Source organism: Galleria mellonella, unplaced genomic scaffold (assembly GCF_026898425.1).
Source record: "Galleria mellonella isolate WM207_F2 unplaced genomic scaffold, CSIRO_AGI_GalMel_v1 utg266, whole genome shotgun sequence".
NCBI classification, from domain to species: Eukaryota; Metazoa; Arthropoda; class Insecta; order Lepidoptera; family Pyralidae; genus Galleria; species Galleria mellonella.
The window spans coordinates 423,853-448,217 of NW_026442061.1; the positions used below are offsets into that span (position 1 = coordinate 423,853).

General features: G+C 34.0%; 1 protein-coding gene across 4 annotated transcripts in view; it reads right to left on the reverse strand.

The window, feature by feature from the left end:
• Positions 1-24,365, reverse strand: part of LOC113516136 (beta-1,4-N-acetylgalactosaminyltransferase bre-4-like) — a 224,981-nt gene that overhangs the window by 12,221 nt on the left and 188,395 nt on the right. For all 4 annotated transcript variants that reach the window (XM_031908752.2, XM_026900509.3, XM_026900510.3 and 1 more), the window contains 2 exons: positions 5,284-5,381; positions 403-613 (listed from right to left, as the gene is read on the reverse strand). In XM_031908752.2, coding sequence (XP_031764612.1) covers positions 403-578 — 176 coding nt within the window. In that variant the 5' untranslated portion in view covers positions 579-613; positions 5,284-5,381. The remainder of the gene's footprint in view (positions 1-402; positions 614-5,283; positions 5,382-24,365) is intronic.

Here is a 24,365-nt window from a genome sequence, read left to right on the forward strand (position 1 = left end):
GTTAAAGTGGGTTTTAGTTTAAATGCATAATGGGATAAATAAGGTTAAATAAGACTATAAAAGTCATCTGTATAAGCACCTTTGTACCACGTGTTTCTGCCACAAAACACCTGTTTGTTTGTCTATGTTTCGGTATATAGGGTGGAATTTGACAGTAAAATTACAAGGTATGGAGACATAACTCCTTCGCCCATAGGCATGCAACGTATGAGTGTTGGCGCATCACAGTGATATCCAGGAACCTAAAGTACCATTTATATCTATAGGCGATGGTTACCACGTTCTATTTAGTCCTAATTTGTCAATCCAAGTTTTATAAAAAAGACCACAAATTTTTAAGGTCTTAAATTATTTTATAGATTTAATATAAACCATAAAAGAGTCATAAAAATATAAACTCACCGTATTGTGGGTTGGGTGGCGTTATAAAGCGGGGTGTACAAATAAGTTCTGAGCGGAGACGCGTCGAGTATAGACCCCGAGAGGTACTCAACGGCGGCGAGCGCCAGCACGAACAACAGTAGGAAGCGGAGCGCGCGCGCCGCCCGCCCGCCGCCCCCGTTGCCGCTCCCGCCCATCAACGCATACGGTGTGTTCGGGTATACGCCGACCCCTGTGGAACAGAACATCAGGAAATTCAGTGTTGCCAAATGCGATTTCCCATTTTTCGCCAAGTTATTAGTGTTTTTTTCTCTAGTTACGCACTACACGCTGACTTCTTAATGTCATATTTCCTTTAATGTTATAATATACGAATATGGTTCTATTCGGTTTAACCAAAATTACCCAAAACATACAATTTTTCTCTCCAAAAATGTCTTCACCACAAATATTTTTACTTAAAAATCCGGGAAAAAATACTCAACCTGGCAATGTCGAATAAATTATAAATGATTTTTATATAGAGTCAGTACAGATGGAAAATTCAATAAATAAAATTATGTAGTTTCGAGATAATAACTTTTGGCATTATTTTTAAAAGAATGTTTTATCAGATTTTACTAGTGAAACTGAAGAATATGTACGTATGTATATATATATACAGTCGAAAAACGACCATAAATTCCGATACCCCAATAAAACGGCACGTTCAGCTGTCAAGTTAGTATAGAGTTGTCGTTTTTTATGTTCTTTTGCACAATCGGAAAATCGTCCATAGGGCGGACATAATAACCAATACGTTATGGTACTCTCGACCAGTCAACTGTTGCTTTGAACATCTATTTATAATAAGTGGAGATATTGTCGTTATATCTCCAGTAAGATGTAATATTAGACCAATAATCTTAGGAATTCTTACTAATATTGCAAATGTGAAAGTGAATTTGTTTGTAACCAGTTAACGACTTGACCAATCGTCGTGAAATTCGGTGTACACGTATTCTATGGGATGAAAAAAGACAAACGTTACTATTTATCTGACCAAGTCTCAGGTGATAATGGATTAATAATTTAGTATTGAGCAGAGAGAATTATAAACAATATATTGGAGTCATTCATCTGCTTGCCTTTATTTCAATTTTATATATTTTGTAGTCGCCGTAATGTGTTAGACAATATATTATATTTGAATATTTCTCGAAAGTTACCTTTACATATATTATTATTTGCGACCTCCGCGGTGTTTACGTAAATAAGATCAGGGGTTCAATCCCTTGCCATGTCAATTTAAGAAGTGAATTGGCAATTTAGGGAACAATTTGTTTAGAATTGGCTCAAGTCTCAGTATCCTGGGTTGTGCCTCTAGACATTTCCTTCTTGTTTGTTTACAACACAGTGTATCTTAGATTAAGGACCAGATGATCCTCAATCTTCAGAAGGTGTGATTATTTATTAAAAAATAATAACATTTAAAATTGTTATTCTAAAAGCAATACTAACAACTGAGATCAAACGGCCGATAAACTAGTAAGGTTACACTTTTAGTGTCGATCTCGACGCATTAGACTAGTTACAGGAATGTAACATCACAGTCCAATGAACCGTGAAAGACGTTCGTAATTGGGTCCAGGAAAGGTCTCGAGAGCACACATGTGTAATAACAAAATTATTAAGGTTGCTCACCGACGCGGCTGTAAATATAGGGATATTTCTATTTTATTCAAGACTTGCCTCTTTATTTAAAAGGGTGCTAAGAAATGAGATATGAAGGCAGAGGTAACCAATGTGACATTGTACTGGCCAATTTCCGGGGTTTAATAAGGGTTAAGGCAATAAATGTCTTTGTTTGACATAAGATTACTGCAAAGAATACGGAAAATATTTTTCAACTATACAAAAGAAAATAGTATAGTTTAAATAATAATACATAAGTACTATTATTTTTTTTTTTACTGAAATTAAGATTTTGTTTCGCAAAAACAGTAACTTTCATCCATCGCAACATACACAAAAAATGTAAGTTTTTTTTTTTTAACTGTTAAACGATCTCACGTTTGATCAGGATTTCACCAGATAGAAGTGACGATATGGTTTAAGATGGTGCTCACGAGCCCATAACGAATAACTAATTTCATTCACCTTAAATCGGTATAGATTATGTGTGACTGGAAAAACATAAGCGTTCCATTCTTTGGCCGTATGCATGATAGAGAGAGGCGCAAAGTGTTTCGTGCGTATAAACGATATGTTCATGATATAAGGATAATAACTCTATCTCTGTCTGGTCGTTAGATGCCGAGAAGTTAATGGAGAGGTACCAAGCCATACAATTCCTTACCATACTCTCTAAGTTCCTGAGCAAACTCCCTAAAATGTATCCGAACACAGCGGGTCGAGCATTTGAATTGAAAACTTCTTTTTGGAAGTATCTATTTATTAGATATTTCCCTATATTCATATCAAGATCTAGTATAAATGCCCATTTAAAGAACATTTAAGTTTGTAAATTTTACGGTCCCTTTACCAAAGAGATAAGCGATCCGTTAGTGCAATTTAAATACGTTTTAATTACTTTGAATTATCCTACACGTAGCAATGAAGATGGTAAATCTAGATAGTTCTCTAATTTAAATAATTTGAGGTTTTTCATTGTTGAATTAAAGAGGTACAGGTAATTTTGTACAAACTAGTGGCATTTGGCGTTTTTTGTTTCACAAGTGGCCACCGATAACCTTATTCGTAGTACTTCCTAATTATACACCGAGTATGTTGTATTATACGATTACTGCATAGTAGGAACAAAATTAATAATTTCTAACAATCCCTTGTATTTTACCAATAATAGTAGAATTGGTGCGAAATTAAAAATGTATGTGAATTTTGTAATAACTATTATAAAAGACTTTTCAACTTTAACGCAGTCTAAATCATTGGGATTAGAAATTTTAAATATACGTTTCTTTTATAATAATAAATACATTTTTGAACGTCAACGGATAAAAAATTCCCAGGAAATGGAAGATAACAAGTGCGTGCGGATGAAGGGATATACGTAGTTGAAAAATACATGGAATATCAATCTATAACATGTGAAACAATATATCACGTCTTTATTTTCAATTTTTTTTAATTGTACGATTATAGGTGGCACTATTATCATACATTTATGCTATTAATATAAAAATAAATATTTAGGTAAAACTGACTCTCATGGATTCCATGAACATAATTACGTTAGCGCGCTGACAGCTGACGAACTATTATGAGCTAAATCAATCAGGGTTTGCAAACAACAGACACTGCTACTAGAGCGTATGTCTTGTTTATATGCACGTATGTTACCTGGAGTCGCGTCACATCGTAAAATTTTGTGGCAACCCTTATAACCTTTGCGAGATTTAATGGGAAGAGACATGACTTTATGTTCTACCGGTCTATTTATTTTTTCTAGGTGCTATCTTATGAGCGTACTTGACAAAATTCACAAAATAGGTAGGCGATTTTTCACCACGATCCGGATTTAACTGGATAAATCCGATACAACTAAAACCCGGGAAACTCGCGGATCGTTTCAAATTCATGAGAATGGAAACGGAACCGTATGCAAATTATATGCATTTCATTACGAGTGTGACTCGCCCGCTGAGCACTTGTTTCATACTCATTCCACATAAGTAGAGATTATCCTGCATAACTTGGAGTGTTGATCCTCAATATACAGGAGTTTTAATAAGAGATTGAAATTGGTTTTGTTCGCTGTAAAGAAAAACAAAACTTAAGAAATTTATACATTAATCTCAAGTATTTAAGTTTCTTTTGAGCTTAACACATAAACAAAGGAACATAAAACATTTAATTTTAAATTCATATTCCCGGTTGCAATTAAATACATATTTATGCAAGATGCCTTCAATTGATTTTATTTTAAATGCCTTTTAGCTGGTGAAGGTGCTTTCGTTTCAAAAATAGCTGAGAACTAGTTTGATTACACTATCTTTAAAATAAAAAAACACACATAGAAGTTATACCCGGGTGAATAGATTGAATTTTACGTAAAGACAGATATTTACATAGACATTTTGAGCTTATACTTCAACATTAAAATATTACCTTTTAATTTATTACAAACCCTTTTGATTACAAAGAATTTTATTTTTTAAGTTTCATATAAAAGTATTGCAGTGTAGTTTCGGCATAGAATAGGCCATACCTTCCTTTCCTGCGGATGTCGTAAGAGGCGACTTACTTACTTAGTAATCGAGAGATAGGCAGCAGCGTCTCTCTTAAAACATAACTACAATATTATCACACTGAGGTTGCCAACCCTAGATGGGTTTCCCAAGCGTGGGAACTACTGACAAAACCCTCTTCACGGGGGAGGGCTATGTCCAGCAGTGGACAGTTAACGGCTGGTATGAAGATGATAATATAAAATTATAACTGTACATAGATATCATAAACACAATATTTAATATATAATTATTGGTGAAGATTATTAACTAGCATAGGATTATTATAAGATGTCGAGCAATATGTAATATAAAATCGTTATTCTTGCTAGAAGTAAATAAATAAATAGGTTTTTGTAATGGATGATAGCGGAATGGTAACTTCGCCTGCGCTATTAGTATACGCTGATTCGATGATTCACGATGACTTTGATCACGATGATTTTCAATAAGAGGTACTTGGAGATCAATCAGATAGGGTACATAGCCAGCAATGGAACTTTCAGAGTCCATTACTAACCCCCCTCCACCCCTTCAACAAATAGAATCGCTAGTTATATTGCAAATAATGATGTGCATAGGAAGATTTTAATGATTGATTTTTTTTGCTACTCGTAATAGAAACAATAATGAAAATAAATACAAGTGGCAAACCAATTAATTTCATATTTACCTTAAACAGAGATGTGTATAAAGAAGGAGGTCTATGGAAGTGTCCCATTCTCTCACCGATGGCGTCTACACCGAATGTCGACAATGGCGTTCATATTTCTGCAACAAAGGAAATAATTATTTTTATTACAAGTATGTAGGTATTAATATTGCTCTGTTCATTATTATTTCATTGTTTGTAAGGATTTTCAATAAGTAAGAATAAAATATATATGCATTAATATAATTATAAATGCGAAAGTTTGTAAAGATGGATGGAGGGATGTTTGTTACTCTTTCACGCAAAAACTATTGAACGGAGTTGAACAAAATTTGATACATCAATAGGTTATATACTAATTTAGCACATAGGATATTTCATATATTAATTCACGTAGATGAAGCCGCGTGATACAGCTAGTAATTAATATGAGGTTTTTGTATATGTTGTTTAATTAAAACAATCCACAAATGCTATGTATAAGTAAGCGAGAAATAAACTATATTATATTTGTAACGTGCTGATTTGTGTTTCTAAAAAATAAAAGAATATTGTTTTGGCATCTATTAGTTTTATTAAGAGTCCTTATATATATTTTTTAAATATCTCCCATGGACAGACATCAACTAGTTACAATTTTATTATATTTGTAAGATTTTTTTTTTTTTAATGATTACATTCATTATAAGATCTAAACAACAGTTTTAGTTTTAGTTTTTCTTAGGTACTCTGATAGGTCTGTCCATCTGTAATTAATACTATTGTTTTGAAATTGGCTTTGTTTAAAATATTGTTGAACCAAATATACTACATTGTACTTCGATCAATCAATATATCTCAGACACACGGATTAAGGTGATGGCAAAAACAAGGATATACATACATAAAGAAAAGGTAGCATGGCTTGAAAACTAATCTATAGATAACGTATCACGAAGCCAACGTTATCCGCAGGAGATTTTAGAAGCTTTTCGGCATAGTCGAGGGAGGAATCTAAAACTGCCTGCTCCATCACTCGAAGTAGTTATCATATTAAGTGTTATGTATCAGGGGTAACTATCAAACGTGTATATTTACAAAATATTAATATTATTTTGTTCTGTGACTTCGTTTAATTGTCATAGGAATATTTTAAAATCATGTCAATGATAATTAAAAAAAAATATTTAGAACTTTTATCATCATCATCATCATCATATCAGCTCTTAATTGCCGAACGCAGGCCTCCTCCATAAAGAGGTTTTGCCAGTAGTTGCGCTGCTTGGTATTGGCAGCTGTAGTTAGGCTGTAGTGATGGTTTAAGAGGAACGTTGTTGCCCATCTCTCGACTATGAATTTCCCTTAGTTGCCTCTTACGGCACCCACGGAATATGAAGGAGTGGCTCATTTTATGTCGGTATAATAAAGTTTATATTAATACAAAATATTTCTAATGTTATTCTTAAAAAAGTGCCATGAAGTAACAAACTTACTTTCAAATAATATGAACACACCTAATACTGATATATTGGATGGAAAAGGGATTGTTAGTAATGGAGACGAAGAATCCCATTGCTAGCAATATACCCAACCAGGTCGACCTCCTCGCCGTTCCCCCCGGAAACTATCATGATTAATTCCTGATGAATTCATCATGATGGGCTAACTCGCCTGTTTTCATCCTCAACGATCACCCTTCACTGGTGCCCCGCCAGCGTATCCCATTAGCGCAGGCGGGGTTACCACTCCATTTTCATCGAATTAAAAAAAAACACTGAGATATTTATATGGATTAATGATCACTAACATGTATGTTTGTATTAAACTCGGCGTCTTTTAAATATATCCATGATATCGTTGCGGAAAATTAAGTACCTTTATAAAGTACCATATATTTTGCTTTCCTTTAATATCATGATGATAAAATTGTACGAGATCGTGTCATGTTATGTAAAGATTGACAAATAGGTTATTGCATAAAAAAATACTGACTTCAATAGTAGCAAAACCAGTCATTTTGATTTATAATTAAACCATTGAACTAAATTGATTTTGATGAAACTTATATGGGACCAATCTAAAAGTAGATCTTTTGAGATAAAATTATTGCACATCGGTTTACAAATGACGGAGTTATGAAGTTTAAACATAACAGACATAAAACTCTTTCTTTTGATGTCGTTTGAAAGCACCCAATGTATTACATTTACTTCGTCATCAGAATTTATTACGACCAATGTTTCATCACAAACTCCGAAAATAGGGCAGGGCAGGACCAAAAATTCCTTTATAATTGTCGACACTCTTTCTTCCTTCCGTTTGCTTCGGTATTGTTGAAAAAACGGTTGAATGGTTTTATTCATAAATGGTTTATTGCCCGTTGAAAATTCAATGGTGCATAAGATCACAATTTGTGTCGTACCCTCTTGAGAATATGAGTATTTGAGATGCGTATGTTTCGAATTTCAATTTGTTCGGTTATTCTTTGAAGATATGATTTCATGTAAAACCTATAACGAAACTATTTTTAAGGTACGACAGAGAAAATAATTTAAGATTGTGTTCCACAAAAAACCGACTTCAGTTGTAGCAAAACCATTTTGATTTACAAATTAAACTGCTGAACCGATTTTAATAAAATTAAATTGAACCAATCTTTATATGCTTTCAGATAAAAAAGTTTTTGAAATTGGTGTTTAACTAATGGAGTTAGCAGGTAACAAACAAACAAAATACAACAGAATTAATAACCTCCTTTTTCTAGAAGTCGTTTGATAAAAAGACAAAACATTGTAATCACCAAAATTATAAGACGTTTGTTATATAAACATTTTTATGTAAACAATAGTAAGGACACGAAACAATGAACGTAGATAATTGACATTAAATCAAAAACAATTTTTGGCCGAATAAACAATACAGAGTTTATTATCTTTCGCAGTATTTTGTTTGAAACGGCTTTTGTATCACAAATAAGCGGAACAAATATGTTCTTTCAGCTTGAACGCTACATTTGCAATGGGAAAATAAATAAACGATTTTATAACGAAATGTTAAGAACAAAAGACGCGTCAATCAATAAAAAATATCATATATAAGAGTATGGAATGGTTTAGAAAAATCACGTCAAAGAAAGGGTTTGGCCGTTTCTCCTAGCGATCGTAAGAGCGTATTCCTTTTTATATGTTAGGGAGCGGGTACATTTGTCAATGGACAGATAATATACGGTTTTGCCAATTCCAATTCAAATAGGGGCTATTTATTTTGAGGACAAATGGGATCGGTGTCGCAGAAGGTCCCAGAAAATATTGCATCTCTGGTTCGAAATGGAAGAGGTTGGTAGCTAATATACACAATGGTCATTAGAATATTGTATGTATTAGCTTTTTTTTTTATGCAGCTTAGAATGGCAAGCAAGCTGACGGCTCACTTGATGGAAAGTGGTAACCGTCGCCTATAAACAAGAGCAGTACCATGAACATAACAGGGTATACTGTTTCGCCATGATACCATAGCTACTTAAAACGTTGATTAATAAAATTGATTGGAATTGGATTCGAGTTCGTATAGTATACGAGAGAAGTGGAAACAATTGGAGGCCTATGTAGACAGACAACCTGACCAACACAGTAGTTGCTAGTAAGCTAGCTAGTAATAAGCTTATATTATTTTATGTTATTATTTTATAAATAAATGTAGATACTTTGTTTTATAACTATAGTATGTAAGTTTAAAATTGTAATCAGCGAATAAAGGCTTTATTATTACTATAGTATACAAGATTAGAGTATGTACCTAAGATAGATACGCTGCATAGGGAAAAGTGCAATCTACAGACAAAATAACGCCGTTATCAGCATCATTATTATCATCATATCAGCCGTTATCTGTCCGCTGCTCAATACAGGCCTTCCCCATAAGGAGGGATTAGCCAGTAGTTGCTATGCTTGGCAGGCACGTTGGTAACCGCAGTTAGGCTTTGGTGATGTCTTAAGTCGATGTTGTTGCTTATCCCTAGACCATTAAGTTCTCTTAGTCGCCTTTTACGACACCCACGAGATAGAAAGGGGACATCTATTCTATGCCGGGACAACACGGCATGGACAAGATAGGACTTCATATATTACAAGTATACTCTACCGTCTACAACTTCTTACATTCGTTGTAGCATAATGTTGGGATAAAGAGTAACACTGTCGCTGTAATCAGGACAAAAGCTTTATGCTTTTTTTGATTGAGTTTATACTGACAAGCGGTATAAAACTTGTCACTTACTTCTAAAGTACTGTTCACACTAAAACAATACATGCATACTTGACTGCAGAAATAGGTCAAGACGGCCTATCCAGGCGAGACTAAAATATGTTGCTGGTAATAGAGATGGCACATGAAAATTTATGAGTATTAACTTCCGAGCGCGATTTGTGACAGTTCCGTGAATTATAGGTTCGGATAACAGAGATGCATGTTGTTCCATGCATAAACTATCTATGGAAAACGACTCCATAAAATATGACACCATTATTATTTTTATACTGTACTTGTGAGTAATTTACTATCAGTTTTACACAAACAGTTTTATTTTTAACAAGAATTGTTTACCTGTAGCTTTACTCAGATGTTATGTTTCTTAACGTAACTTCAGCACGATATTTTACCTTCTGAATGTGATTTTCCGAACTTTTCCCAGCGATCTATTATCCCATCTGTTTCTGTCTTGAAACTCTTTGCTTCCATGTAATTTATGGATTTTTCATATATGTTTATCGAGTTTGGATAAACAAATTCGACATCATAAAACGTCAATAACGCCAGCATCGTCAATTACCTTTGGTTAATGTACTGAACGGGATAACAGGATTGTAAACTTATACATTAAATGCATTTATATTATTACAGAGCGAAATTGAAATATTTAATGGTTTGAAATAAAATAAATAAAAATAAATATATAATATAGTTTTATAATTATAACTAAGTATAAGCATTTTTGAATAGTCATTGTTTTTTTAGGGAGGAAAGGGATTGTTAGTAATGGAGACTGAGAATCCCATTGCTAGCAATATACCCAACCAGGTCGACTTCCTCGCGGTTCTCCCTGGACACTATCATGGTTCATTTCTGATGAATTCATCACGATGGGCTAACTGGTCTGTTTTCATTCTCATCTATCACCCTTCACTGGTGCTCCGCAAGCGTATACCGTTAACGCAGGCGGGGTTACCATACCATTTTCACCCATAAAAAAAAATAGTCATTTTTTATGAATCTACCGCCCAGTTCGGGATACAATTTCAGCTGAGAAGAATGGGCAAGGAACTAATTGTTAGAATAAATAGATCGATTTGACTCGACTCAAACCCTCATCTCTCAGCTATCCTAGTCGATTGCGTATCCAGTTACATCACTACGGAATGAATAATGTTAGATGGCAAATTTCTCAACAATTCGACCGCGTGACCATTGACTGACTCAGATAAATAGTATTTTATGTCCTTTTCCGTCCCAAATTGTAAGTAGGTATATATATATATATATATATATATATATATATATATATATATATATATATATATATATATATATATATATATATATATATATATCGATTCGTGACGATTAGTTGATCCGTTAAGGTCCACATTCATAAGTAGAGATTTATACTAGTAATCCGTTATTGCTCTTTGTATTTCCTCTCAACATAACTGCTGACGTATAATGAGAACTTGGAAAACGGAGATAAGTGAGTAATCTCTGTAGGTGGCAAGTTTGAAGCTGCTTTAATCGTTAACAGAGTGCACAGAGTGGTTAGTCGGTCGGTTTACAAACTGAATATTAATTTCTAAAGTGCATCCGTTGCCATCAGTCTGAAATATCACTGGATCGGATCACTAGATAGTATTGCATTGCTTTTAATTTTCATTTATTCTTGATAGTAAAAATCAAACGGGCATTTATAAAAATTCAATACGGGATAAAAATATTTATAACATTCAATACAATAATCTACTTCTTATATATAATAATATTTAACAACATCACTTCTTTGGTATATATATATATATAAATTCATTATATTTATATGTATGTAAATTTATAGTAAAGTATAAATTATTTTATTATTTAGACATCCATCAAGTATCTCCTAAACTCTGCACCTAAAGGTCCTAAAGTCCTAAACCTAAACATCCTAAAGGTTGACTGGTAAAAATTGTCTACAGCATTAAGTCCGCTTTTTGTACCATATTTAATTGGTCAAAAAGTTGAAATAAACATTTTATTTATTTAGCGTTTTTTGATAATAAAAAATTTAATTTTCAATTATATTCAATGGAATAGTAACGGAATGTTTGGCAAAATGTATATTATAAAGAACTTATAGCGTAATATTAAATAACAGCAATAATACATATACTCGTATTTCCTGATATATATTTATTGTCGCATACGTAAATAATTTTTTCCACACATATGTGAGAAAATATTTATTTACCAGATAGGAATATATAAGAGTGACACTGTTATGTACCTAATATTTTTTTTATGGATGATAATAAAATAGTAGCTCTGCCTGCGCTAACAGTATACGCTGTCGGGGCACCAGTGAGGGATGATAGGTGAGAATGAAAAGGTAAGTCAGTTCGCCCACCGTGATGAATAGACCTAGAATTCAGCACGATGGCTTCTAGAGGAGACCACGTGGAGGTCAACTTGACAGAGTATATTCCTAACAATGAGACTGGTAGTTCACATTACTAACAATCCCTTCCCACCCTGTACTTAAATTGTAGAAAAAGGCTCGTACTAACGTTAAATTTAAACATATTAACTTATCATACATAAGTAAATTAACTAAAATATATATTAGATATAAAAATATTATAGTTAATTTAAAATACATATATTCAATTTTATTCCACAGGCAGCGAGAGGCGTATTTTGGTAACGAGTCGCCAACGCTTAGCTTCTTTTTACTGCCCTAAGGGTATATTTTTTATGTTGGCTACCTAAGACTCCGCCAAGTAATAATTTCGGAGAATAGCTGAAATAAGGTGGTAAGGTCGCTACGGTTGGTGACAAATGTACGTAGAGCTTTACAAAAGGTGAACGTTGTGAAATAAACAAAGACCTCACCTGTTACTGTGGGTATATAGTCGAATATAGTCGTATATACGGCGAATAGTGATTTTATACTAGAGTTCCTGTTTTATTGACGACCTGAATACGTTACTATACGACTAATGGATTTCAAAATACCAATAAAGGGCCGATAACACAGAAATAGGATATGTTGATGAAAGACGTTTCTTCAGGGTCGGCAAAGCGTTTATAGCCTACGGTATCCGCTTAGCATAAGGTGGGCCGTAAACTTGTTTGCCTCCTTAGTGTTATAAAAAATGCTTTTTGAGAGACTACAAATTAAAGATTTACTCCATACAGCAGTATTTCCGAACCGATACGACAACATAACCTTCAAGAAAAGAGTATATTCCTTTTTAAAAGGCCGGCAGCACACCTGCAATGCCGCTGGTGTTGTGGGTGATCATGGGCGGCGGTAGTCACTTACCATCAGGTGAGTCGCATGCTCGTTTGCCCCCTGTGTTGTAAAAAAAAAAAAAAAACACACCTGTGATCGAATAAGGTGGATATAAGTACATAGGGAGAGACTTTTTACCAGAGGGAGACTTTGTACAAAAGTCGGTTGCTTGGGTACCTCCGTCCGTCCGTCAGTTGTGTTTGCATGGCTGTGTTTCGGTTTGAAGATATGGCAGTGAATTTACAGGGTACAGAGAAATAACACCTGAGTCCTTACGAATGGCAACGCATGAGAGGTATTATGGGCGAAACAGTATGTTATGTCCATGGTACTGTTCATGTCTATAGGTGATTGTTACCACTTTCCATCAAGTGGGCTGTCAACTTGTTTGCCATTCTAAGTTGCATAAAAAAAAATCTATTTCAAATACAATAAGAAATATTAAGTCAAAACCGACTTTGGTCGTAAAACAATCAATAGGATTTACTCTAGTATTGCTCTCACATTATTATTATTGCTATTAGTTGGTGTTGGTAGTATTTAAACAAAATATATAAGAACATCTTTGCAATGCACTTTTTGTTTACTTATAATTAAAGATTTTGGCCCCAAAAAAATTTACTTCAATTATGATAAAACCAGTTATTTTGGTTTAAAAATTATTTAGAAGTTATGTACCTTATATGTAATAGCAAATGTAAAAAAAAACAAGCGAATTGAGAACTTCAATAACGGTTGAAAAGTAAATATGATCTATCCATGTATTAAATTTCATTTAAATTCATTCAGCTGTTTAAGCCGATTCACTTTAACATTTATACATATTTGATGGATTTCAAACATAACCATTCGTAAATATTATTTTGCACTGAGAGCAATTTTATCGCAAAGGAAAAAAATATGGACCTTTATATAAAAAACGTGGATTAAGACTGAAAAGCTGGATTATGTAACAAGAGACTGCTCTAAGCTGATTAATTATGAATTTGAAAATCCTTTGAGCTGCTGATACTCAGTCCTGAACATTTTTAATGTCACGCTTATCTCAAATTTAATCTTTGACAATACATAGGTATAATCTTTACTATGCGTAATTAAATTGTGTTTTACAAAAGAATCAACTTCAACTGTAATGAAACTTTAACATAATATATTAATATATTATGCGTTATTTAAAAAAAAAATCGTGTAATAAGTAAGCGCCACCATTGTCACAATTCTAATTTACCAGTGCCCCATGGTTAAGCTTTCATATTTATAACTTTAGTAAGCATAAGAAATGGGATATTAGTTCAATTCAGTAATAGAATATGGAAGAAAATGAATTGTACTGAAATAAAAGATATCTAAGAATAATATATAAGAATAAAAGAGGCAAAATGCTGGGCCACCTTATATGACATGACGATTTTTTAAGAGCATAGTAGAAGGAAAGACAGACGGCAAAAGATGAAGAGGAAGACCGAGGAATACCTACATGGGACAGATAAAGGAAACACTAGGCGTCATGTCGTATAGGGAGATAAAGGATATGGCCTGGGATAGAGCTGGCTGGAGGAAGATGCATGAATTAGTTTCACCGACAAGAGGAAAGTCTTAAATGAAAGAGAGAGAAAAGATATCTAGCCTCAAATTAACAAATGAAGATATTCCTTTCCACCACCGTAGATTTTACGTAGATTATATACAATCACGTTTAACTCAGATTTTTAATACGAAGAAGGTTTATGAGCTATAAAGTGAATATCAGTTTTGTCAACGCAACCTTTCTCGTGATAAGTCGGTATTTCATTTATCATGAACGAAATTTCTTATTTAATAACTACGGTAAAGGTTTATAAATTTATATAAAAGACATGTTTCATGGTGCTTTTCATGACAGTTTTTTGACATGATCGATTTAATTTCATATATCAGTTATGACGTCATTTTGAGCGCAGTGTGAGTCAATGCGGTTTATAACGACTCGCCTTGTTAAATTTTTTTAGCACAATATTATATGTATACTTAATATGACCATCTTAAAAGTATTATCTATGTATATACATTATGGTCGTATGGTCCCGGCATAGAATAAGCCACCCTTTTCTTTCCTGTAAGTATCGTAAGAGGCGACTAAAGGAACTTAATGGTAGAGGGATGGTCAGCAACGTCTTTTTTAAAACGTCTCTAAAAGCCTAATCGCGGTTGCCAACCCCCTGCCAAGCGTGGCAACTATTGGCAAAAGGTTATATTCAGCAGTGGACAGTTAACGGCTGATATGGTAATGATAACATAATGTGAACACACCTGTGATCGAATAAGGTGGATATAAGTACATAGGGAGAGACTTTTTACCAGAGGGAGACTTTGTACAAAAGTCGATTGCTTGGGTACCTCTGTCCTATTCGTGTTTCTACTGTGAAGCAATTGTGTTTGCATGGCCGTGTTTCGGTTTGAAGGGTGGGATATGGCGTGAATTTACAGGTTACAGAGGAATAACACCTGAGTCCTCAGGAATGGCAACGCATGGGGGGTATCATGGGCGAAACAGTATACTCTGTTATATCCATGGTACTGCTCATGTCTATAGGCGACGGTTACCACTTTCCATGAGGTGGGCTGTCAGCTTGTTTGCTATTCTAAGTTGTATAAAAAAAAATCTAATACATGTACTATATATAGGTATTTGATTCATAAATTGATGACTTTAAATTGGCTTGAGTCTGGGTGTTCTGGTTATACTCCAAGATGTTTATTTCTTGGATGCTCTTAACATAGGGCTAGCCTAGCTTGAGGACTAGACGATTAATGTTTAATTTAATTAATGTATAATAATTTTTTTTTATTAATACATATATATGATTTGTAATAGCAAATAAGTTGTTAGAAAATGCATATATGTATGATAATATAATAAATAAAACGTTTATGACGTCCTTTCTCAAATATTTTGCGTTAACATAAATGGCCTTTTTTCTTTTTTTTTTTCAATAAATACGGTGAGGTATTTCGTATATTTTTCATATTACACGGTCATAAAACAAATGTGAACATTACTTATTAAGATTTGTTTTCCTTTTAAAAGAACAAGGAATGGCTTCTTGTTTAGAAGTTTGGACAATAAGCCAATATATTTCCTTTATTGCGTAATATGAAGTTCGGTAAAAGGTGTTGTTTTTGGAAAAGTTTACTAGCTATGTTATATATGCACGAAAGCGATGTAGGCATTTTTTTAAATAGATGATAATGGAATGGTAACCTCGCCTGCGCTAACAGTATATGCAAGTGGGGCTCCAGTGAGGGACGATAAGTGAGTCATCACGATGGGATAACTAGTCCATCGTGATGAATACACCTGTGATGAATACATCGTAATGGATTCAGGACGATGGTTTCCAGGGGAGCCACGTCGAAGTTAACCTATCAGGGCATATTGCTAGCAATGGCACTACTAGCCCGCTATATAGTTATTTGTAGCAAGCAACGGGTTAATATTATTTATATTGGTAGATAGCCATAGTAAAATAATCATACGATATAATCAGTACATTTTATTCAGGGTATAAAGGAGTAATTAATTACTCGCAAAAAAGTTAAACCCCCTTTATAATTTACAATTAATATTTTTTTCGTGTGATCGGAATATAATATTGAGTGACAATGTTTGAAAAAAGATAAGGAAAAACCCCTTACAATGATCTGACTGGTCCAGGGATGGGCAACAGCGTCCCTCTTAAAAGATTATCAAAATCTAACTGGCGCGTAGCCAGACAGGTTGGCAACCGCAGTTGCGTGTGTGAATGTAGTAGACCGCGTTACAACTACTGGTAACACCTCTCTTAATGTAAGAGGCCTATATATGTTCAACAGTGGACAATAAACGGCTGATGAAACATCCAGTATTTATACGTATATTTCACATTACAATATTATTAATTTGGGAAATGTTTTACCGCTTATCGGAATAAAAACTATCTTCTATCTTTTATGTTGTGAAGCAAGCTTTACACACTTACAAACTTTTACTGAAATAATTTGAGCGGTTTCGTAGATTCGTATAAATGAATATCGTAACATGATATATTTATATATTAAGATTATTAGCAAGGAATAAGATTCGTTGCTCAGCGGCCCAAATGTTACTAAATATTCGGAGAGTCGACGGACCGGAAAGGGTAACATATTGTGTTGATAAAACATGTTATTGTTGGATTGCCCTGAGAGGGCTGAGGGGGGAGGGGTCACTTGCTAATAATTCCCGTTTGAAACAGATTGAAACTCACGGTTCTGGATGTATTGATATTATTTAAATAATTGTACCCTTTCATAAAATGCAACCATATTTAAGTTCACAATCGGGATTTAACGCGACGCGACTACAGGTAAATATTACTTACTATTTATATAACTATTTATATTTTTATTGCCAACTAGTCAATAAAAAATATAAACTGGAGAGAACGAATTAGTAATGAGGAGGTCCTGCTTAGGGTTAAGGCAAAGATACAAATTATAAGAACTATTGAGGACAGGGGAAAAATTTTGGGACACGATACGATACGATGAACTTATGAACATTATAATAGAAGGTAAGATAGAAGGAAGGAGGGGAAGAGGGAGACCAAGGCACGACCATAGTTACATCAGGCAGGTCAAGGAAGGAGTTGGTGACGTGTCGGATCAATAGGTGAAGAGACTCGCTGAAAATAGTAATGAGTGGCAAGAGCTCCACCGACAAGAGCGCAGCTCTTAAATAAAATAGATAGCATTATGGAATTAAGTACCCACTTATAGATGGCATAACAAGGTGAAACATACACCAAATTTTAAGTTAAATATTCTAGAATGCAACTATGGAAACTTAGTGGTTGGTTTGTCTGTTGGTTTATTTAGACCCTTCATATGACAGACATTGTCTACTTACTATTTTATTATATTAGGAACAGCGAATAATCGATTACATAAGAATTTCAACAATTGGAACGTTAACTTAAGATCAATCTTTTATTACCAACAACAATAAAAAACTTTACTGGTCATAAATATATTTTGATTCGCAAAAAACAGACCAGAATCGTGACAAACATCAACAAATGAGATATTTCATATATATCATCATACTGAACACAGGCATCCTCTATAAGGAGGGTAACCCTGTAGTTGCCACGCTTGGCAGGCAAGTCGCAACCGCAGTTAGTTTAGTGATGTTTAAAGAAGGACGCTGCTAGCCATCTCTTGACCATTAAGTTTGCTTATTCGCCTCTAACGACACTTACGGGGAAAAAAAATCATAGATATACACATATGTATTAGATTTCCAATATTTGAATATCGAACGCAAAATCGTTTATTATTTATTTTGATAGATGTTGTCTATGCAGTATTTGCCCCATAAAGAAAAAACGGTAGCTTCAAGTAATAAAAATATAAAAGAATTCCTTACTATAAGGATAGAGGAAGATCTAAAATGGCATGGATGGACTGTGTGAAAGATGATATGGCGATAATGGGAGTGAATGCGTAAATGACTGCGAATAGAGAAGAACGGAAGAGAAAAACATAATACGCCGACCCCAAATAATCATTGGGATAAGGGTAGGAAGATGATGATATTGGAAGTCGTTTAAACATAATATTTACGAATATCTAGGCCACGTTGTGTTCTGATTGCACTACAAATGTTATTGCTTTTATTAATAGATTAACTTTAAATCAGTACACGGTTATATTTCTAATTGAAATGTTCCGGTAATTTGCAAATACGTCAATAACTAAATTGATGGTTCAAATTCAAAGACGTATAAAACACTGGAAAAGTATAATAATAAAACGATATTGCTTATTAATGATGCAAAAAACCTCCATTAATAGTTTACTATTAAACTCTTATAGATTAATCAATTTCAATCGACTGTAAAATGTTAAAAACACGTAAAGAATAATATTTTAAAGTGGAAAATAAACTGATGGCTCACTTAATGGAAAGTGGTAGCCATGGTCTATGGGCATTAAGAGCACTATCACAGAATGCATATGACATTCATTGTACTCGTATCATGAGTTGAATTCCAAACTAATCTATCAAAAATAAAATTCAATATTGTATGTTGACGTACTGGCACTTTTATTTTGTATTTTAATATGTTTTTTGATTCATATCAATTACTACATTTTAGATTATTCTTATATGGCTTTATATTTTGTTTTTGTTTTTTTGATAAAATGTCGAAAAGAACGCAATATAAAAAGGTCGGTTGACCACGAAAGTGGCAAACAAGTATAGAACTTGTCTGATAGTAAACGGTCACTGCAGCCTACGTACGCTTGTAATATTAGGGGTGTCACGTGCACGTTACCGACTCTGAAGAAGCCCTCTAGGAAGAGCCTTAGCAGAGGGCTCATTCCACAGCCTGCGTGTTCGCGGGAGAAAATTCCTATAAAACCGCACTGTCCGTGACCATTTTAGTTTAAGCTTGTGAGGATAAATAACCTGCCTATGAAGAGCGGTGCGATCATAAAATGTGGATGTGGGCATCATTTCGAACAATATTTTAAAACAAAATTTTTCATGCCACGAAAATGGCAAATAAGCAGAAAGCCCATCTGATAGTAAACGCTCACTGTAGCCTATGGACGCCTGTAACACTAGGGATGTCACGTGTGTGTTACTGAGCTTGAAGAAATCTTAACATAACCTTTTTGAAGAAGCTACCAGATCAAGAAATCTCTCTCTCTCTCTTCAGTCGTACACTCTTGACAGAGTGGTCGTGGTTTTTATAATGATAGTGGATCGTCGATGTGGCGTTCCTTCGTGATTGAGGTCGTCGCAATGTGTCTCCATCTACTTCTGTTCACAGCCGAGCGCGGATCAAGAAAATATTATTCAAATATCTTCAATTTCACTCCATATAAACACCAACAATGCAAACAATCGCATCATCGCAAGCTTTTATGCAGAACAAAGAGCAAATCTGGGTCTTTCTAGTGGTTCAGAACAAAGCACAAATACCTATCCACTATTTGCTTCTGTGTTCATTTGCACACAGTTCGCAGATAAAGTTCTCGCTCGCTCGCCGTTTGTGGCTTTGCATACAACGAGCGGTCGTTTTCCGTAATCCGAATGATATCTACAAAAATGTCATCTTTACATAACGTTTAAAATGAGAAAAATAAAATTTTATTGTACACTGGTTGTTTACAGCTTTGATAACGTGAATCAATATAGAAGGAGGAGGAAGGAGATCGGTATTGTTAGTAATGGACACTAGTGGCCTCATTGGTAGCAATACATTATGCCAGGTCGACCTTCACGCAGTCCCCTCTGGAAACCTGATTAATTCTTTACGATGGGTTAACTGACCTGCTTACATGTTCACCTATCATCCCTGAGTCAGCCCAGCCCGAGTTATGATCTCATGAAAAATAATATATATGAAGTATCACAGTATAACCTATAGTATTGTTAAATTATTTAAAAATTGTCAAATTCGTTCAACCATTTAAGTGTGACTGAGTAACAAACATATAAACAACCTTACAAACTTTCATATTTTTAATATTTATATATGCTGTATTTTACAAATACATAGATTACATTGTTATAATTTATTCTGAACAAAAATGTAGAACAGGCGAGCTTAACTCTGTTAGAGTTCTCATCCAGCAAACCTAGAGTGGAAAAGAGCATTAATTACCATCATCACAACAGCCGTCACCTGTCTATTACTGAACATAGGCCTGTCCCTTGTGGGGGTTTTGCTAGTAATTGCCACGCTTAGCAAGCGGGTTGGCAAACGCAGTTAAGCTTTGTCCATAGCTTAAGAGGGACGCTGCTCCTTCGTCCATTAAATTGTCTTAGTCGCTTTTTACGACACCAACGGAAAAAAATCATTACCATATTAATATAATTATTAGTTGGATTTGATTGTATCATGTTATTATTACTAATCATGCGAGGGTGTTCTTTGTCAAGAGTATCTAGACTACCTTCTTCATATATGAAGGCCTTTGACATGTTTTATCAGAATTGAAAATAATTTTATGTGATCCAAATATGAATTTGAACAGTCAGAGGGATTTAAATTTCGAATTTGGAATTCGCTAATCAATCATTATCTAACTGAACTGTATCGCTCATTATTTTACTAACGACGCCGATTCCAATCATATGCTCTCACATTTTTTTTTGCATTTATGTTACGCGATATCTTCGTCGATTCTGCACCAATTTTGATGATTATTTTTGATATCTACAGGATTTCGTGCCTTGTTAATTCCATTGTACTGTTGGTTCGATTAAACTCAGGTTTTTATGAAATAAAATCTTATTTACTTTATTGTGATGTAAAAAACATCCGATACTGAACATAGCCTCCCCCATAAAGGTAGTTTGCCAGTAGTTGCCACACTTGGCAAATGGATTAGCAACCGCAGTTTGGCTTTTGATAAGGTTTTAAGAGGAGCGATGCTGTCCACCTCCCGACCATAAGCTCTCTTAGTCGCTTCTTACGACACCGGTAAAGGAAGGGAGTGGCCTAGTCTATGCCGGAACCTAAACGGCTATATGTTAATTAAGCAGTTTTTAAATTAATACAAGTAAAATATTTGTACTAGTACCGAGTATATTATAAACACATCTGTTGAACTGAACATTACATTCGTAATTAGAATTTTATACATTACATTTAAATACTATTATATTAAAACAGGTTTCGAATTTTCTAAGGTACTTGCGAGTTACATGATTAATTTAAATCTGGAATTCATTTTAAATAGTATTTTAAAATACGTCTACGTAAAAGATATTTATGTATTTATTTACAGAAAGATACAGTTGCTTTAAATACATAGATATTATTATATATTTAGATATTATTGCAATTTAAGATCTTTACTTTTCTATAGTTCACAATTATAAGTATGTATCAGTAAGCGCAATAATTCATTAAGCTAAAAAAATACAATACAGTAATTAATATGGGTATCAGAGAATACACTGTAACGTGATTCCTTTCTAATTTTATATATTTTAATTTTATATTTAATATTGGCGTGAATTTACTGGGTACAAAGGAATAACACCTGAGTTCTCAGGAATGGCAACGCATGGGGGGTATCATGGGCGAAACAGTATACTCTGTTATGTCCATGGTACTGCTCATGTCTATAGGCGACGGTTACCACTTTCCATCAGGTGGACCGTCAGCTTGTTTGACATTCTAAGTTGCATAAAAATAATAATAATATAATGGTATATTTGGTATTGTTGTTTCGCCGTGTGGTCCCGGCATAGAATGGGCCATCCCTTCCTTCCCCGTAGGTGTTGTAAGAGGTGATTAAAGGAATTTAATGATCGACGGACGGACAGCAGTGTAAGTCATAAAACACCAGTAAAAGCTAATTGCGGTTGTCAACCCGCCTGCCAAGCGTAGCAACTACTGGCAGGAAAGCCTATGTTCAGTAGTGGACAGTTAACGGCTTATATTTTTTTTAATTTTTCAAATAGTTAAAATCAAAATTATGGTTAAAATAATAAAAAAGAAATTCATGGTTTGAAATATAGTCAATATTACACAGTCGCATGCATTGCAAACACAATAACAATTGAAAAGAAAGAAAAAAATAAAGAAAGTGAGTTTCCGTCATCAAAAAGTTTGCTTAAGATTTTATCTAAGAAAGGGCACAAACAATAAAGATTTGAAGAACTTAACGCTACGAAGTTGGACAAAGCTGGTTTTATCTAAACAATAAAATTTATTAAAGGACGAAAATGTTCTCAACGGACGAAAGACTTGCGTCCTGCAATTTTTGCTATTCTTCTATACAGAATAACACTCAATAATGTATTGTAACGCTCGTGTAGTCACAATGATTTCCCAATAGATCGGATTTGATATCGGCAAAATATAATTGTGGCAACTTTATGACAATTTTAATAATGAATATCCTTACAAATTCTATTTCTTATTAGTTTTTCTCTTATTGATAGTCTATCTCGCTGCAGGTAAGGTAAGGTAGCTAGTGCTAATCTACTTATGACATGTGAGTAGGTACGGCGGGTCGTGAATTCGAATATAAGCTAATACTCGAAGATTGACCACCACTATTACTACCAGAAGTTCCACAAGTTTTCATGTTAGCCATCAATTTTTTACTGCTATATTGTTCGCGCACATTTTGCTACACATGTTTCTTTCAACGAGGTGTCTTTAAGCAAATTATTACATCACTGCTCAGAGCCTAGTGTTAACCGTTCGGCGTCCAAACTGCGATAATTTTACAATCGAACGAACAAAAGAAATATAAATTTAATAAATTAAACGATGTCTGTAGATAAGAGATAGTTATAAAAAAATAATATAAGAGGTCTAAATAAGATGAATCTCTATTCATGTCTAAATATATCAAATATATATATATATGTCTAAAAATTAATGTTTTGGCCTCTGCCAAAACATTAATTTTTAGACATTTTTTAGGTCTGCTTTTCGGTGTCACGAAAAAAACTATTGCGACAAATTGGATACGATTTTCAAAATTGTTTTCCTGAAGGTCTGATTTAAAATCTAATATTCATCCTTTTAAAATCTACGTGTACGATGTAGCGGGAAAAAATTAATATATAGTATATATTTATATAAACTTACCTGAAAAAAAACAACGTCATATTCGTAATTTAACCGATTTTAGGTGAATTGTTGGATACGTAATGTAAATATTGAACACTGATTTTTACCCTCGACTTCATCTGCGATTTGTTTACAGATCGGAATAAAAAAATAGCCTATATCCTTATCCATTCCATGTAGTATGTGTGTATCAAATTGTATAGTGATCGGTTAAACCGTTAAGGCGTAATAAGGTAAAAAAAAAAACATATTTATTTTCATATTATCGTTTACGGCTTATATACCTATATATTCATATTGAGAGTGGATAATATTAGTTTTCTTTTTTATTCCGATTTGACCCTGACATCTTAGGGGGACCCATAAAAATGTTACGCCCACTCGTTATGCCGCGTACCTTCCCCAAACACTTACGTAATAAATATTTCTATTCTTGCCAACATCAGAAAATACTTAACATTTGCGGTGGAGAAAATTCTTTTTTCGATAATTAAACCATCAGGCTCGATATACTTACATACAATTATGTATTTTAACTAGCTGTACCCACAGCTTTGTTCGCGGATGCACTACATTTGTAAAATATTAAATGTACTTGACCACGTTATCATTATTTATTTAGTTTGTTTAATTAGTATCATTATTTATAATAATACCTACAGAAGATTTTACTGTTTGTTTGTAATGGATAAAATAAAAAATTACTCAACATATATTAAAAATCCTTTCACCTATGGCTACCGACAAGCGATGGGGAAGAAAAGTACTCCAATGGGGACCCCGTACGGGCAAACGCAGTGTAGTACGACCCCTCACTAGATGGAGTGACAACCTGAAATACATTGCAGAGAGTCAGTGGATACAGGTGACTCAGGGCCGTTCTTTATGGCATTCTATGGGGAAGACTTATGTCCAGCAGTGATCGGATAACGGCTGAAATGATGATGATGATGATGATATGGCTACATTATCAGTGC